At 36.2% G+C, this 15,247-nt stretch overlaps 1 protein-coding gene and 1 long non-coding RNA gene across 53 annotated transcripts in view; one reads left to right on the forward strand and one right to left on the reverse strand.

Moving 5' to 3' along the window:
• Positions 1-14,111, forward strand: part of RIMS1 (regulating synaptic membrane exocytosis 1) — a 490,562-nt gene extending 476,451 nt beyond the window's left edge. For all 50 annotated transcript variants that reach the window (XM_019830859.3, XM_023254106.2, XM_023254107.2 and 47 more), the window contains 5 exons: positions 3,478-3,616; positions 6,087-6,199; positions 9,465-9,566; positions 10,377-10,516; positions 11,822-14,111. In XM_019830859.3, the coding sequence (XP_019686418.3) occupies positions 3,478-3,616; positions 6,087-6,199; positions 9,465-9,566; positions 10,377-10,516; positions 11,822-12,040 (713 nt within the window). In that variant the 3' untranslated portion in view covers positions 12,041-14,111. The remainder of the gene's footprint in view (positions 1-3,477; positions 3,617-6,086; positions 6,200-9,464; positions 9,567-10,376; positions 10,517-11,821) is intronic.
• Positions 1-15,247, reverse strand: part of LOC123385431 — an 88,387-nt gene that overhangs the window by 4,141 nt on the left and 68,999 nt on the right. The window contains exon 3 of one of the 3 annotated variants that reach the window (XR_006597910.1): positions 10,092-10,635. The exons of the other annotated variants lie outside the window; for them this stretch is intronic. This is a non-coding gene — a long non-coding RNA (uncharacterized LOC123385431). Of the gene's footprint in view, positions 1-10,091; positions 10,636-15,247 lie in introns of those variants that run through there. 3 annotated transcript variants of the gene reach the window in all.

Below are 15,247 nucleotides of genomic sequence, written 5' to 3' on the forward strand. Positions count from 1 at the left end.
AACATGAATAAGACGAGAGCTAATATCAGTCCATATTTGCTGTCTTCCAAAGGACAAAAACAAAAACTCTAAAATTAAAAATGTATCATTCAAACTCATAAAATTAAACAAGTGTAAAAGAAAGTTCAATAACCAACTTCTCAAATATTTCCTTAAAGTATGTAGCATTTACGTTTTGGAATGTATTAAGTTTTAAGATTGCTCTAAGAAAGTTAAGACACCCTGTAAATGAACCTTTAAGAATACCTGATATTCCAATTACATAATATAAAAAAATTAATATTCACTTAAAATTTTTTTTCATTGAACAAATATGTAATAAGTGGCAACCACGTGAAACCTGTGTTAGGAAATGATTGCCAACCTGATAGCCTACCCTCTGCTGTCAGCTGCGATGCCAGGTGTACACAAAGCCCTGAGATCTCTGGTGTTGGAGCCTCTTGGCCAGAGTCACCAACATTGGAAAGACTGCAGAGGCAACCTGTGTGCTACTGAGAAGACAGTAGCCCCCCTCCTGGCCACCATTACTCAGAGGCTCCCTACCACAATCACCAGGACCAGTCCCACCATGGGTATTACTTCCCTGTTCCCTCATTGCCTGTATCCTTACTTCTTCCATACTGATGACTAATGAGATCCTGACCCCTTTACAATAAAGCCATTGCTGCTCTACCCTGTCACCCTCTATCCCTCTTTATCCTGCCTTTTTCCATAGCACTTATTACCAGGCATGTATTTATTTATTTGTTTATTGCCTTGCTTGTATACACACATACGCTAGAATGTAAGCTCCATGGCAGCAGGAAATTTGTCATTCATCAGTATATCTCCAGCACCAAGAATAGTGAATGACACATAGCAGGTGCCTAGTAAATATTTGTTGGATGGATGTGTGGGTGGGTGGTTAGATGGATGGATGGATAAATGAAAAATTTAATGAGTGAATAACCTGAACCTCCCCACTACTGATCCTCTTAACTGTCTCTCCTCTGTTCCCAGCATCACCTCACCATTTAGATGTAAAGGTTGCCCTCATTTTTCTAGCCATGATAGTAAGAATTTGGTGTTCCACCCTGGGTTTATTGCTTCCTGTTGGTTTGGGTAAACATTTGCATAACTATGCTCGGCTCAGTTTGGTAATACATCCTTGGGGCTTGCCTTTACCCCTCAAGTGGGACCCAGCCAGTATGTGTGTGTGAATGAAGTGTTGCCCCACCATACTGGCTTCATAAAGGAACTACATCTGAGAAGGAGGCACAGTATATAAATAAATCAATATACAAATAAATAAAAACAGCACTAGGATGTCAATAAATGAAGTCACTGCCTTCAGTAAGTGTACACATTCTACAATGACAAGTCAAATAGGCAAGACAGAGACTAGAAAGGGGAAAGGTAGAAAATTCATGAGCCTTAGGTGGGAAAATAGGTACATCTGTTGGTACCTATTTGGTACCAACAGAATGTTGGTAGGAGTGATTTAAACTATCATCATGTTTCTAAATGGCAATTTAGAAAAAGCTATTAAGATTAAGTGGATTTGTACCCTTTCACTAGCATTCAGCTTCTAGAAATATGTTCTATAAAAACTCTCCTGTAACAACTGGAAACATCCCAAGTACTCATCAATATGGACATGCATGGTTTAATTATGAGATCACATAACAGTGCAGTCATTAAAAAGAATAAATATAGACATGTTTGTATTATAGATATATTAAATGGAATGAGGAAATTGCACATTAGTATGTGTGGTGTGATCCTGGTATTGAGTTTATACCAGTGTTCTAGATACTATGGATAACAGTGAGCAGTGTTCATAATGTCCCTCTCCTCATAGAGATTAAATTCTAACTGGGGAACAGACAACAAACAAACAAATAGAAGTTTAATGGCAGAGCAGTGCTACGAAGACATATAAAGCATGGCAAGGAGATAAAAAGTGATGAGGACCAGAAAAAGCCTCTCTGAGGGGGTGACACTGGCACAGAGACCTGAATAAAGTGAGGGAGCAAGACAAGGAAATCAGAAGGAAAGACAGTAAGGGAAACAGGCCCTGAAGCAGCATGCTTGGAGTGCTCAAGAAAATGCAGGAAGACTGTGTGACTGGACAGCAGTGATCGTGGGGATGAGAGGCAGAGTGTGAGATTGGAGAGGTAGCCAGGGGCCATATTATGTGGCATTTTATGGGCCATTGTGACAATTTCAGATTTTCTTTTAATTTTGATGATAAACCAGCACAAGATCTTGAGCAAGGGAATAACATATTCAGAATTGTGTTTTTAAGGAACTGCTGTGGCTTTTACGTAGAGAATATTCAGCATTGAGTCCATATAGTAAAACCAATTATATCTTTTATTAGACAATCTACAAAAGGATTGCAGTGACCAAAAATGAGAGGAAAATATGCAAACTTTCATATGGTGTATTTAGGAGTGTTTTGGGGCACCTGCTTCAGAGAGGTTTTATGAGGGTTGAAGATTTTATGTGTGTATACACATACAGTAGTTAATGTATACAGTTATACATATAGAGCATTTTTTCATATATTAATGGGTATTAAATGATACTATGTGAAAACCTGAAAGAAAACCAGAAATACACATCAAATGTTCAGATGGAAAAAGTGTGGCAGGTATTAAAAGTCTGTCTAACTTTTCGGTATTGTTCTAACCAAAAAAATGTTTTGGAATTTCATTTTTATGCTATGAATAGACTGCTGGTTAGTGCATTTCAAAGTGGTTTGAAGAAGTTGCTCTGAATTTAGAGTTTAAAAAAATGATCAGCCGTTATAATTCACAATGCAGAAAGAGACTCACACTCAAAACTGCCAGTAAGAAATGATTCAGCCCAGTTCAAAAGCCAGGAGACAGCAATAAAGCCTTGGAGTTACTACCTGTTCTACCTACATAGGTATCCTTATATGCCATCTCAAATGAGATCATGTATGTTAACTTGTTTCAAAAATCATTAAATACTACTGTTTATTTTTATGGGATTGCTGATACATGGCCAAAACTGGTATTTTTCACGCTTAGTCCACTGTGCCTCTCATCTCCTTTAAAGGACAAGGCCCATTCATTTAGCTCTATTCCCACATATTGGGAACATTCCAAATTGGGAATGTTCCTTTTAGGTTGTTCAACATTATATTTCCCCATAATGCAGTCCAGTGCCAAATCCAACTTTTCATTGAAGTTGATAACTTGAGCAGCAGTAATACAATGAGTTCATTTTGGTTCACTGAGATTCAGGCAGTCTCTGGAACAGGGGCAGTGGTCTCCCTTCCACTGCTACCCCTCTTGGCCAAAGCATATTGTCGGCAAAGAGATTTAGCTAATCAGATTATTCTCTTAGACTCTTTTCCTGAGTAAACTTTTAATTATATGCATAATTGTTTAATTTGCAGAATCAACCAGTATCCCGGGAGAAACTGTCTAAACAAGACTTAGAGTTTCTTGTATTTTCTCTTGTCAGAGTCAGGCCACAAGAAGTTAAAAAGCACCATACAGAGAAGCACAGAAACAGGAATGGCAGCCGAAATGAGGAAGATGGTAAGGCAACCAAGTCGAGAGTCTACTGACGGCAGCATCAACAGTTATAGCTCCGAGGGAAAGTAAGTGAACAAAGCCACCAATGTTTATGGTGCAGCTTATTCCTTTTTTTTAATGTCTACTTATTTTAAAATTTTTTTTCAGTGTTTGTTTATTTTTGAGAGAGACAGAGCATGAGTAGGGAAGGCGCAGAGAGAGGGAGACACAGAATTCAAAGCAGGCTCCAGGCTCTGAGCCGCCAGCACAGAGCCCGACGCGGGGCTCGAACCCACAAACCGTGAGATCATGACCTGGGCCAAAGTTGGACGCCCAACCAACTGAGCCACCCAGGCACCCCTAAAGTTTATTTTATTTGGGGGGGGGGGGGTGAGGAAGGGGCAGAGAGAGGGAGAGAGATAATCCCAAGCAGATTCTGTGCTGGCAGCGCAGAGTCCCATGTGGGGCTCAAAGTCACAAAACCACGATATCATAACCTGAGCCAAAACCAAGAGTTGGATGCTTAACCAGCTGAGCCACCCAGACACCCCTCAATTAAAATTCAGACTCTTGGGCCGCCTGGGTGGCGCAGTCGGTTAAGCGTCCGACTTCAGCCAGGTCACGATCTCGCGGTCCGTGAGTTTGAGCCCCACGTCGGGCTCTGGGCTGATGGCTCGGAGCCTGTTTCCGATTCTGTGTCTCCCTCTCTCTCTGCCCCTCGCCCGTTCATGCTCTGTCTCTCTCTGTCCCAAAAATAAATAAACGTTGAAAAAAAAATTTTTTTTTAGAAATAAAATTCAGACTCTTGATTTTGGCTCAGGTCATGATCCCTGGGTCGTGAGATCAAGCCCCACATTGGGCTCCCCACTGAGCATGGAGCCTGCTTGGGATTCTCTTTTTCTTCCTCTGTCCCTTCCCTGCTCACCCTCTCTCTCAAAATAAATAAACATTTTTAAAAATTAAATAAAATTTAGAAGTGAAAATTAATTTCCCATATTCCTCCTTTTCTCCAAACTATTTTGGGTTCTGAGTAAGTCTAACACTCTCATAATAGGAACTTACATTTTTTTGTTTTTAAAACATCACTCTTTCTTACCTTAGGAAAAGATCTCAAAATTTATCTTCCTCATTATTTTTGTGTAAAGAGTTTTAGTTAGTTTTGAAATTAATCATGAAAAAATATAGCTAGATTTGTGTTTTACTTACTTGGTCTGCTTTTACATATAGATCCTGCAAAAAATCCTGCATTTCTCTATGATTGAGAATTTTTCTGGTAAAACCAAACCTTTACTGAGGTGATAGATCTTACAATTAAGTAATTATTTTTCTGCGGTGGGTTACTTGGAGATTGACTGTGTGCAAATTTTCCTATAATTATTCATTTATTGCCATTCAAAAATCTCATTTATCAATCTAATAGTAGTAATTTATTTTACTGGAATCGTTTTGTTCTGTTTAGAAAATGAAATAAAATTATGCCAAGTTAATGATCATGCTATGTTTACCCATTCCTGAAACTATTAAGTCCGTTTATTTGATCAAATGATTGGTATGCATCCTCCCAGCAACATATAGCTAAGAGCAAAAATCAGCAGGCATGAAAGTTATAGAGATAAACTTGCTGACAAAATGCCAATATTTGATGAAATACGGTAATGTGACATACAAATGAAAGACCAGAGACAATATTTTCTGATATAAAATTAATAAATCAAATAATATTTACCTCCACCTGAATAAGCCACTTAACCTCTCATAGATTGATTTTCGTGGTCTCTGGGTGTGATAATAAATTTGTGCTCTAATTCCCTTGATTGTGAGGAAGTAATATGTGAAAAAGCACATTGGGAATAACAAATCCCTACAGAAATGTGCTTATTCAAAAACTACTCATTGAAGGCCAAATATGTAGCAAGCATGGTTCTTGGTACATGGACAAATCAATAAACAAGAAGGGCACAGTCACTCTCTGCTGGAGCTTACAGCCCAGGGAGTTCAGGTAGTCATGGGGTAGTAAGCAATGGACATATTCTAATCAATTCTTTTCCACTTGAACTAAATAAAAATCTCAGATAATATAAAAATGTAGTTCATTAAAAAATGAATAAACATTTTTATTTGTAAATAAGAATTTGTACTTTGCTATGATATTTATTGAAGAAATTATCAGGCATTTTTTTAATTTAGCATTGTTATTTAATGTAACATGAGCAATTATTTATGTAGGGTTCATCATATAAAAATTTACATCTTATATTTTATGTCAATAATATACTTACGGAGGGACTTGTACTTTTAAGTGTCCAGAAAACTTAGTATATTAAAACTATAAGCCATCCTGAATAGAACATCAGCTCTTAACTTGAGAGTTTATTTAGACCTTTTCTCAGTCAGTCAGTGCTGGGCTTCGCTTGGTTCAGGGGCAATGAATGCAAAGAATCACGAAGTAAGTTGTCCAATATTTATGATTCATGATCAGAATTAGTAGTCATATGGACACTAATGAAATGAATTCTAGGAGATCTAATGTTTTGATTTTTGTCCTTTTGCTAATAGCTTAATATTTCCTGGAGTACGACTAGGAGCAGACAGTCAATTCAGTGATTTTCTTGATGGACTGGGACCAGCTCAGCTTGTTGGCCGCCAAACCCTTGCTACCCCTGCAATGGGTAAGAATCACTTTTTTACCCCACAGGAAAACTGATGTTTCATGATTGACAAAGTCATTTAAAGCATCTAGTAGTAATATAAGTGAGAAGCAACATTTTAGGGTATTTCTGGTTTCAAATGACTATTCTAATTTCTAATGCATGTTTCTAACTTGAGACATTATACAAAACAAAGTTAGTCAAAAATCTTTGAATTTATCAGAAAACTCTGTCAAGACAGAGTAAGGATAGCATTTCACAGCCTGGAAAGACAAGTGGATCATTCAGTAAAGATGTTGGCTTAACTGTTTCACTAAGCAAAAAAAGATTAATGAAATTGCCTCCCTACTTAAGAACTTAAAAAAAAATATTTTAGACTGAATTATAAAGGAGAAATTGGGTAGACAAAGACCCTAGAAAATACTGACAAACACTTACATTAATGTTTCTATGCTCTTGGGAGTGGAAAAGAACGTCTAAAGGATCAAACCAAAGCCAGATAAATTGAAAACTTCTACTAGAAAAAAAACCCTAAATTAAGTTAAAAGAAAAATGATGGAGAAAATTACATGTAACATGCACAACAGATATTCCCCTGAAGAACATGAGATTGCAGCTTGCAAGGGCTCAAAGAATACTCAGCAAAATGCATGAAAGTAGGTCACCACAAAGGCATATCATCATGGAATTTCACAACACCAGAGATTAATAGAAAATTCTACAAGTTTCCTAAGAAGAAAGATAATTCTATATAAAACTATCAAAAAATCAGGGGTTCTTGGGTGGCTCAGTCGGTTGAGCATCCATCTTTGGCTCAGGTCATGATCTCATGGTTTGTGGGTTCGAGCCTGATGTCAGGCTTTGTGCTGACAGCTCAGAGCCTGCTTTGGATTCTTTGTCTCCCTCTCTCTCTGCCCCTTCCCTGCCCACTCTCTCTCTCAGTATAAACACCAAAAAAATCAGATTTCCACTGGACTCTTCAATAATAATATTCGAAGCCAGAAGACCACTGCATATTACGTTCAAAATTCTGAGTAACAATTGATTTCCAATGTAGAGTACAATAGCCAGCCAAGTTATCAAGTAAGTTTCAGGCTGGAATAAAAACACACTGACAAGAATGGTGTCAAAACATTTTGCTCATACACAACATTGCTCATAAAGTTACTGGATGATATACCTCAACAAAATGAACTAAGTAAATTAAAAAAAGTTGAGAACTAAAAAAGAAAGAAAAGATCCAGTAAATGAATGCTTCAGTACAAGAGAAAAACGGTTGGGATATCCAATATGATAGTGAAGGAAAAGTTAAAGATAACAATTGCAACAAACTTTAAAAACAGTTTGTCCAAAGGGTAACATGTCAGAATCCATAAGATAAAATCTAAGAACACCTAATGTGCTTGATTTTATGGAAGAAGTAAACAACCAGGAGAGAATAAGGGGTTGAATTAATGATACATACATAAAAATGTAAGCAAATGCTTTTTAAAAAGACACTTATTAAATAGGGAAAAGAAAGAGCTGTCCAAGAAATGAGAAGTAACCACAATATTCTAGTTCACTCATTTCTAAATAATGTTATGTAATCATAGTTATATAGACTAATATCGGAATAATGGAATGACAGAAAGTGTCAGTGTATGGTGGCAAAGGAAAGCAGTGAGAGAGGTTGAAGTTAGAAACTAATAATAATATCTAAAAGCGAAAAACATAGGAAAATGCCTTACAAATTTAGTATTTATAAATAGGGAGGCAAATGCCAAACAGTTAAAAAATTTTTCACATAAAAATATTAAAAATCTTGAAAGCAGTGATCTTTGGAAGGCAAGAAGTTGAGAGAATGGGAATCTTTTATACTAATAAATAGGCTTATAGAACAGTTTGACTCTTTAAATTGTGGGTGTATGTGATTAAAACAAAAACCAAAGAGACATGTGGGACCTGAGTCTAAAACAGAGTTATAAAAGTAATGGTTCTCAATCCAGAACCACAAAGTTGATCAGCTGACCTAGCAAATGAAGAGAATTCACAACTGAGAAAATGAAGATTATTTAGCTAAGGAAAAATTAGAACTTATTAATTTTAAGAAATAAAGTATCATATCAATCAGAAAATGATGAACACCTTAGTAAACATGGGCAAAGGATATGAACAGGCAAGACAAGAGAAAGAATACAAACTGAAAATACTTAGACATATGTTCAGCCTGTCTATTAAAGAAATGCAAATTATAAATTTTAAACCATCAGATTGACAAAAATTAGACATATTGCTAATACCACTATTAGTGGGTGTGCAATATGGAAAAACAGATACTTCTGATGGTAGTACAAACTGGCACAATCTTTCTGAAGGATACTTGACAATATACATAGAATTTTTTAATGTCCATTCAATTAGACCCCATATTTAAAAATCTGGGAATTTATGCTCAAGAGATAATTGACCAAGTGTGCAAAAATTCTCTATAAAGCTGTTCATTCCAGTGCTATTTATAATAGCAACAATGTAGATAGTCTATATTTCCATCAACAGGGATCTGGTTAAACAAGTAATGACATATCCATTCACTGGTCCATCTAGTCAATAAATTAAGGATGCATGGTCATGATAGAGATGATAGATAGATGGGTAGATAGGTAGGTAGGTAGGTAGATAGGTAGGTAAGATAGATAGATAGATAGATAGATAGATAGATAGATAGATAGATAGATAGATAGATAGGGATAGGTAGGTAAATAGGTAGGTAGGTAGGTAGATAAATGTAGGTAGGTAGGTAGATAGGAGAGGGAGGGAGGGAGGGAGAGAGGGAGGAAGGAAGGAAGGAAGGAAGGAATAGATCAAAGAAGGAAGGAATAGATCAAAGGAATAGATCAAAGGAGTACTTTCTCTTAAAGAGAAAGTACTTCTAAGATGGGATATTCACCAAAACATTAATAGTGTTCTTCTCTAGATAATGGAAATATAATTATACTTTTTTACTAAGAAGTATTATATATTAGATGATAAAAAGGATAAGAAATCTTATTAGCATATAAACTAGCGATTTATAAACTAATATGAAACTCATAACATGGCTTAGTACGAGAAAAATGAAGAGAAACATTTCAAAACCTGATTTGGAGGAAGGGGAAGAAAAGTGGGATCAGGAAACTCTAAACATTAGGGTTTTTTATCAAGATCGTGAAGATCATAATTTGGAGTCTATTATTACATACCTCTGTTTTTTAACTGCATGTAACTGCAAAGAAGCTGAAACATTTTGTTTCCCCTCCACTTGCAGGTGACATACAAATTGGAATGGAGGATAAAAAGGGCCAATTAGAAGTTGAAGTTATTAGAGCACGAAGCCTCACACAAAAACCTGGTTCCAAGTCTACACCTGGTAAGGAAAGGTCGTACTGAGTTTGCACAAGAGAATCTGACATAAGCAAAAAAATCCAAGTACTTGCTGCATTTGAATTCTATAGGCTCTTGTTTTGCATCATCTGATTGATTAAAAAGACAGCTTTTCTGTATTCTTTGATTCTATAAAAATGGATCTGGGTTTTCGTTGCACAATTATACTGTCGAAGTCTAAGTAAGAGTATTATCAAGTTAATTTTTTTCTGCACATTTACAAATGAAATTTTTTTTTAGTTCCAATCATAAAAAAGAAACAGTGAGCTTTTATTGTATTTATATATTATTATATTTATAATGTGAACTGTAGGGGCTCCTGGGAGGCTCAGTCAGTTACGTGTACGACTTCGGCTTAGGTCGTGATCTTGTGGTTTGTGAGTTTGAACCCCATGTCAGGCTCTGTGCTGACAGTTCAGGGCCTGGAGCCTGCTTCAAATCCTGTGTCTCCCTCTCTCTCTGACCCTCCCCCATTCGTGCTCTGTTTCTCTCTCAAAAATAAACAAAAACATTAAAAAATTATTTTTAATGTGAACTGTAATGCCAGCTATACCCCAGGTCACTCAGTCTTAGGTTAATTCCACATACATTTACTTGAAATGAGGAAAATGGCAGTGATGGTAACATAAGGGTTTTAAGGAATAGAATTTATGGAGCACGGGAAAGTTAAAATGATGTAAATAGTCAAGAGAAACTTTCAGTAAGCAATCTCTAATTCTCTAATAAAGCATTCTCTAATAAAATCAGTTAAACTTGAAGGATTAACTTCTTATATGTTAATGTCACCTTTGTTCAGCTCCTTATGTCAAAGTGTATCTTTTGGAAAACGGGGCCTGTATAGCCAAGAAGAAGACAAGAATTGCGCGAAAAACCCTTGATCCTTTGTATCAACAGTCCCTGGTTTTTGACGAAAGTCCACAGGGTAAAGTTCTTCAGGTAGGTAAAAGTTTGTTTGACTTTTTACATTGTAATGTCCACATTATCCATATAAACACTGAAGAGTGGCCAAACATGAAGAGCACAAATTTCAGTAAGGAGAAATGCAGGGTAACATCCTTGAGTAGAAAAAAACAAATTGTTAATTTACAATATAAATAATATGTAGTATTAAAAAAATATCTGGTGGATGTAATAGATAATACAAAGTTTATTTTCTCTCCCTTCTTTTTTTCCTTCTCTCCATCATCTCCTTCTGCTTTTACCCTGCCTCCCACAGCCCCTCTTCTCAATAGGTAGGTAGGTAGGTAGGTAATCAAGGCAAATGATGCTGATAATTTATTGAGCATTACTATGTGCCAGACATGGGATACAAAGAAGAAGCAAGGAAAGAGAATATTCAGGACTGGTGAATGTCAGATGCATTGTTAAGTAATTACATGCATTATTTCTTTTAAACACTTTATCTACTGTGTATATAAAATACCATTATCCCCCTTTTAAAGATTATGTATGAGGATCACAGAGATTAAATAATTTGACAAAATTACTCAGCACATTGGAAAGGCAGGTTTCACCACTCCTGCCTGTGTGAAGCAGGTGAATGAATTCAGTTGAGAACGTCTCCAGATGACCAAAGGATTAGAAAATAGAACCTTAGGAGTAAGTATAATGAAATGAGTGCTTATCTGACACCAACAGGAGTTGACCCACATTGTGCTATAAGCTCACTATAAGCTATAAGCTCACCGATTTATTAACCATCTTATCAAATCAGAATTGTCAGGCAAATGCTCAAAAGGAACCAGCTTACAATTATTTTTCAACCTTCACTAACAAGTACATAATATAAAAGAAATTTAATGAATATTTTCATTCTTTATACATACTCCTTCATATACACACTCTACCATACACCGAATTGCATTGTTTTGCCCTAACTTGTACAAATTTTAGTTTTTTATATCACTATGGCCCTATACATCACTTACCAGATAGTCATTACTAAAGAAAGTATTGAATGTATATATAAACAAACTTGTATATGTATTTCTTTGCCATGGTTTATGTAGCTAATATCCCTCATTGACTATGGAAACATTAGTTGCTTTCTATCTAATCTAAAACTTACTGTGAAGTATCTCTTTGAGCACCTGTATGTTAATCTCTATCTGTTCCTCCTCCTTAGTGTCAGTTATATTCATTTCATCTCATTCATTGACCCACTTTTGCAGAATAGTTGCTTTCAGTTCTTCAAATATGAAAGAAACATTAGAGTTTTATTGCATTTCTCTGTCTCTGCAGGTCATTGTCTGGGGGGACTATGGCAGAATGGACCATAAATGCTTTATGGGTGTGGCTCAAATCTTGTTGGAAGAACTCGATCTATCCAGTATGGTAATCGGATGGTACAAGTTGTTCCCACCATCATCCCTGGTGGACCCCACACTGACTCCCCTAACACGCCGGGCTTCCCAGTCATCTCTGGAAAGTTCAACTGGGCCTCCCTGCATCCGCTCATAGTGAACTCCTACCAGAGTCATTCCAGTGAAACTCTACCTTTCAGGATAATAATCTGAACCAGATATTTCATGATCAAAAAAGCATTGTTGGAGACAGACAATCAACTTGTGTTTTGCCTGTAGTAGTTTTTCAATATGTCCCACTCGTTGTTTAAAACCTGGCTTCATATGACAGAACAAGGCAGTCTATCAAATTACAGTAAGAGTCAACATGCTAGTGAGAGTCACTGATGCTTCTAACAAACAGAAAAAGAGGAAACTTCAAATTCACACACACACACACCAAATTGAACAAACTGGAAACTCTCACTCTGTGAAAAGTTGTATTTTACACGTTTGTGCACAGACCACAAGCAGTGTTATTTCCCTGGTGTTTAAGTAGTTCTGTTTTTTGTGTGTTTTGTTTATTTGTGCATTATTTGTTGGGTTTTGGTTTCTTGAATTGTTTTGCTTTATTTTTCATTGTATATGTTATTTCCACTAGTTTTTGGACATGTCACGACAGGCCTCATGATGCTTACAAAGACCCTTCCTTTCTTTTCCCAAAAGCACTAAAAAAGGGCTGAAATAGTCTCTGTGGCATCTCCCCAAAGTGTTCAGCAACTAGGCAAGATGAGGCCAATGAAAGATTTCACTGGCTTTCATTTTATAATTTTTCAAAGTCTTATGTGTGCAAACCCAGAAAACAAAAATTCATCTTCTAAAATAATCATAGAATCACTTTTTTTAAATGAAGAACATACCTGTTTGTGTTCTAAAACGTTAATTTATTTTTTCCATCGTTTTTCATGGAAGACTTTTAGAGAAGTCAATCTGCAACTAATGCTGGGAACTAAAACTAACCACATAATTGTACTTTGGAAATACTCCTTGTAGTAACTTTTTCTTCCTGATATCCCCAAAAATAAGTATATGCTCATGTGTATAAACTATACTTTTGACTTCCCAAAATGGTGACTAGAAATGGATTTGAGCCTAAGACACTTTCAGCTATGCCCAGGCTTCTCGGCCATGTCTCAGTGTAGACATACCCATCTGCCCTGGAAAGAGCATGGTATGAGCTGTCCAATATTCCACTGGAAATTCCAGTTGAAATATTCTGCACTAAAGTAATGTTTTTATCAAATTTTAGTTTACATTTCTTTGAGATTGATGCAAGCACAAAAGCTTGATTTTTTAATGCAAAATATCCTACTTTTGGGGGGAAAATAAAACAAGTCAAATTTCAACTTGCATTTTCTTCATTTGAGTTTTTCTTGGCCTTGAATTTCCCTTGTGACATTCTGTATATGTGCTACACACTGCAGACTCTGCAGGTGCATTGATACGTTCTCCCTCCTTTTATGAGTCATTCAACTTTTGTGATCACACAAATAGAGCAGCATGACTTGGAACTGTTCAAAGCTGCATGCACGTTTTTTTTTAAAAAAAATGAAAAAATGAAAAAAAAACCCAAAAGGTTATTTAATAATGTATGTTAGTTCCACATTAGGACAGCTTGTATGTTGCATGTACTTGTACAGTTTGCTCGTTAATTACTATACTGAAATAACCAAGAAATCTAAGCCATCCATTTTTGTTATAGACATTTTGCAGGTTTTAGCCAGACTCCGTATGTGAGTTTGGGGTGAAATGTCTATAGATGGACTTTATTTTTTACCCTCTGGAAAACGTGATGTAGTATGGACCAAATTCCTTCTAATAAATATTTTGGTGTAGATTCCTACTGTGGGGCTGTAACACATGTAGACACTGTGTACACACTAGGTTTTAATCCATAGACATACTGCCTGCACCAAGTGAATTATTTATTATTATTTACACATGCCAGAATTATCTGCCCATCATTCCACAGGGCACAGATTGACCACTACTCACCATGCTGAGCAGGAAGAACTGAAGCATTGGTGCACTTCTACTAGATTCCGTTCTGTCTTAGTGGCCAACAATCAACTAACTATAATTGGGTAGTATCTTTCTATTTTGACCACTTGTCTTAACACTCCCCTGTGCTTTTAAAATGAACAACTCATGTATGTAAACATGTTTAATAAAATTTACTTTTCATGTCAGTTGGTAGCCATCTGTGTTCTATGTTTTGCCAGATTTCCATTGTGGGTTCTATGGTGCAAAATGGGAGCCAGATCATGGGAAAGGGAGGCTGGGATTTGTTGTCTTCTGTGGGCATTTGACTTGACTTGTCACTGCACTATATATGTCTTAATCTACACCCAAAGGGTACTTTGCATCACATACGAGTTTTCACTTTGTCAGCCTGTCTAAGTGAGCACATGACTATCTTCTGAAAAGTGGCATTATTAAAAACAATAAATCTCAGTAAGAATCAAATGGAAGGTTGTTTTTCTGCTGCTGTTTGAGTGTGCAAATAAAAGAGACAACTCTATTGTCAAATTGCTGAATCATTTCCAGTTATGTGACATATCAGAATATTAATTTCTGCGTCTCTCATCAAAGCATCTGGCTCCTCTTTCCATCTTTTCTTTCTGAACCCCTGACTGATTTGTAGACCTTTGCCTTAGAGTAGGCCAACTTAACAAACCAAGCAAGCCATTAAGTTATCTTCAGCAGAATCTTAGGGAATAAATAGATCTTCAAATATCATAGATCAGTCTCTATAGGTAATATGTTAAAAGAAAAATTATTAGCTTTCTTAATTTTATAACTTTTTCTTCAAAAGTGTGTTCATGTATTTCATAAAATCATCATCCTCACAAAATACTTGGTAAGCAATAATTTCATATTGCAGTACATTTTTAGTAAAATTGTTGTTGGGATCTAATCTCCACCTTTTAAAAGCCCATAATATTTTTTAGACCAAACCAATTTTAACATAAAGCAAAATAAACACAATGAAATATCAAATCTGAGACAATAAAGCAATATGAGACATATCACTGCATACGTTGTTTAAAATTTTTTAAGCAGTTGACTGAATTTTACCCTATTGGGTCAACCAATTGTTTGGTCTACAAGACATGAAATTATCTGTTAGGTTGAGTCAAGGAGGAAAAAAAAACAACAGATTGGTTCAGTTTACAACGGGCTGTCAGGGCAGAGTTGTTTAATGCACATAACCAGGGGAGGGCGGGGGCAAATCTGACATTAAAATAGGAGGCAGCTAAATATAGCTTTAAAATTCTTTGTCTAGACAGGGACAGAAAAGCAGAAATCTCTCTTCAAATCATGT

This window comes from Felis catus, chromosome B2, assembly GCF_018350175.1.
Source record: "Felis catus isolate Fca126 chromosome B2, F.catus_Fca126_mat1.0, whole genome shotgun sequence".
Classification (NCBI taxonomy): domain Eukaryota; kingdom Metazoa; phylum Chordata; class Mammalia; order Carnivora; family Felidae; genus Felis; species Felis catus.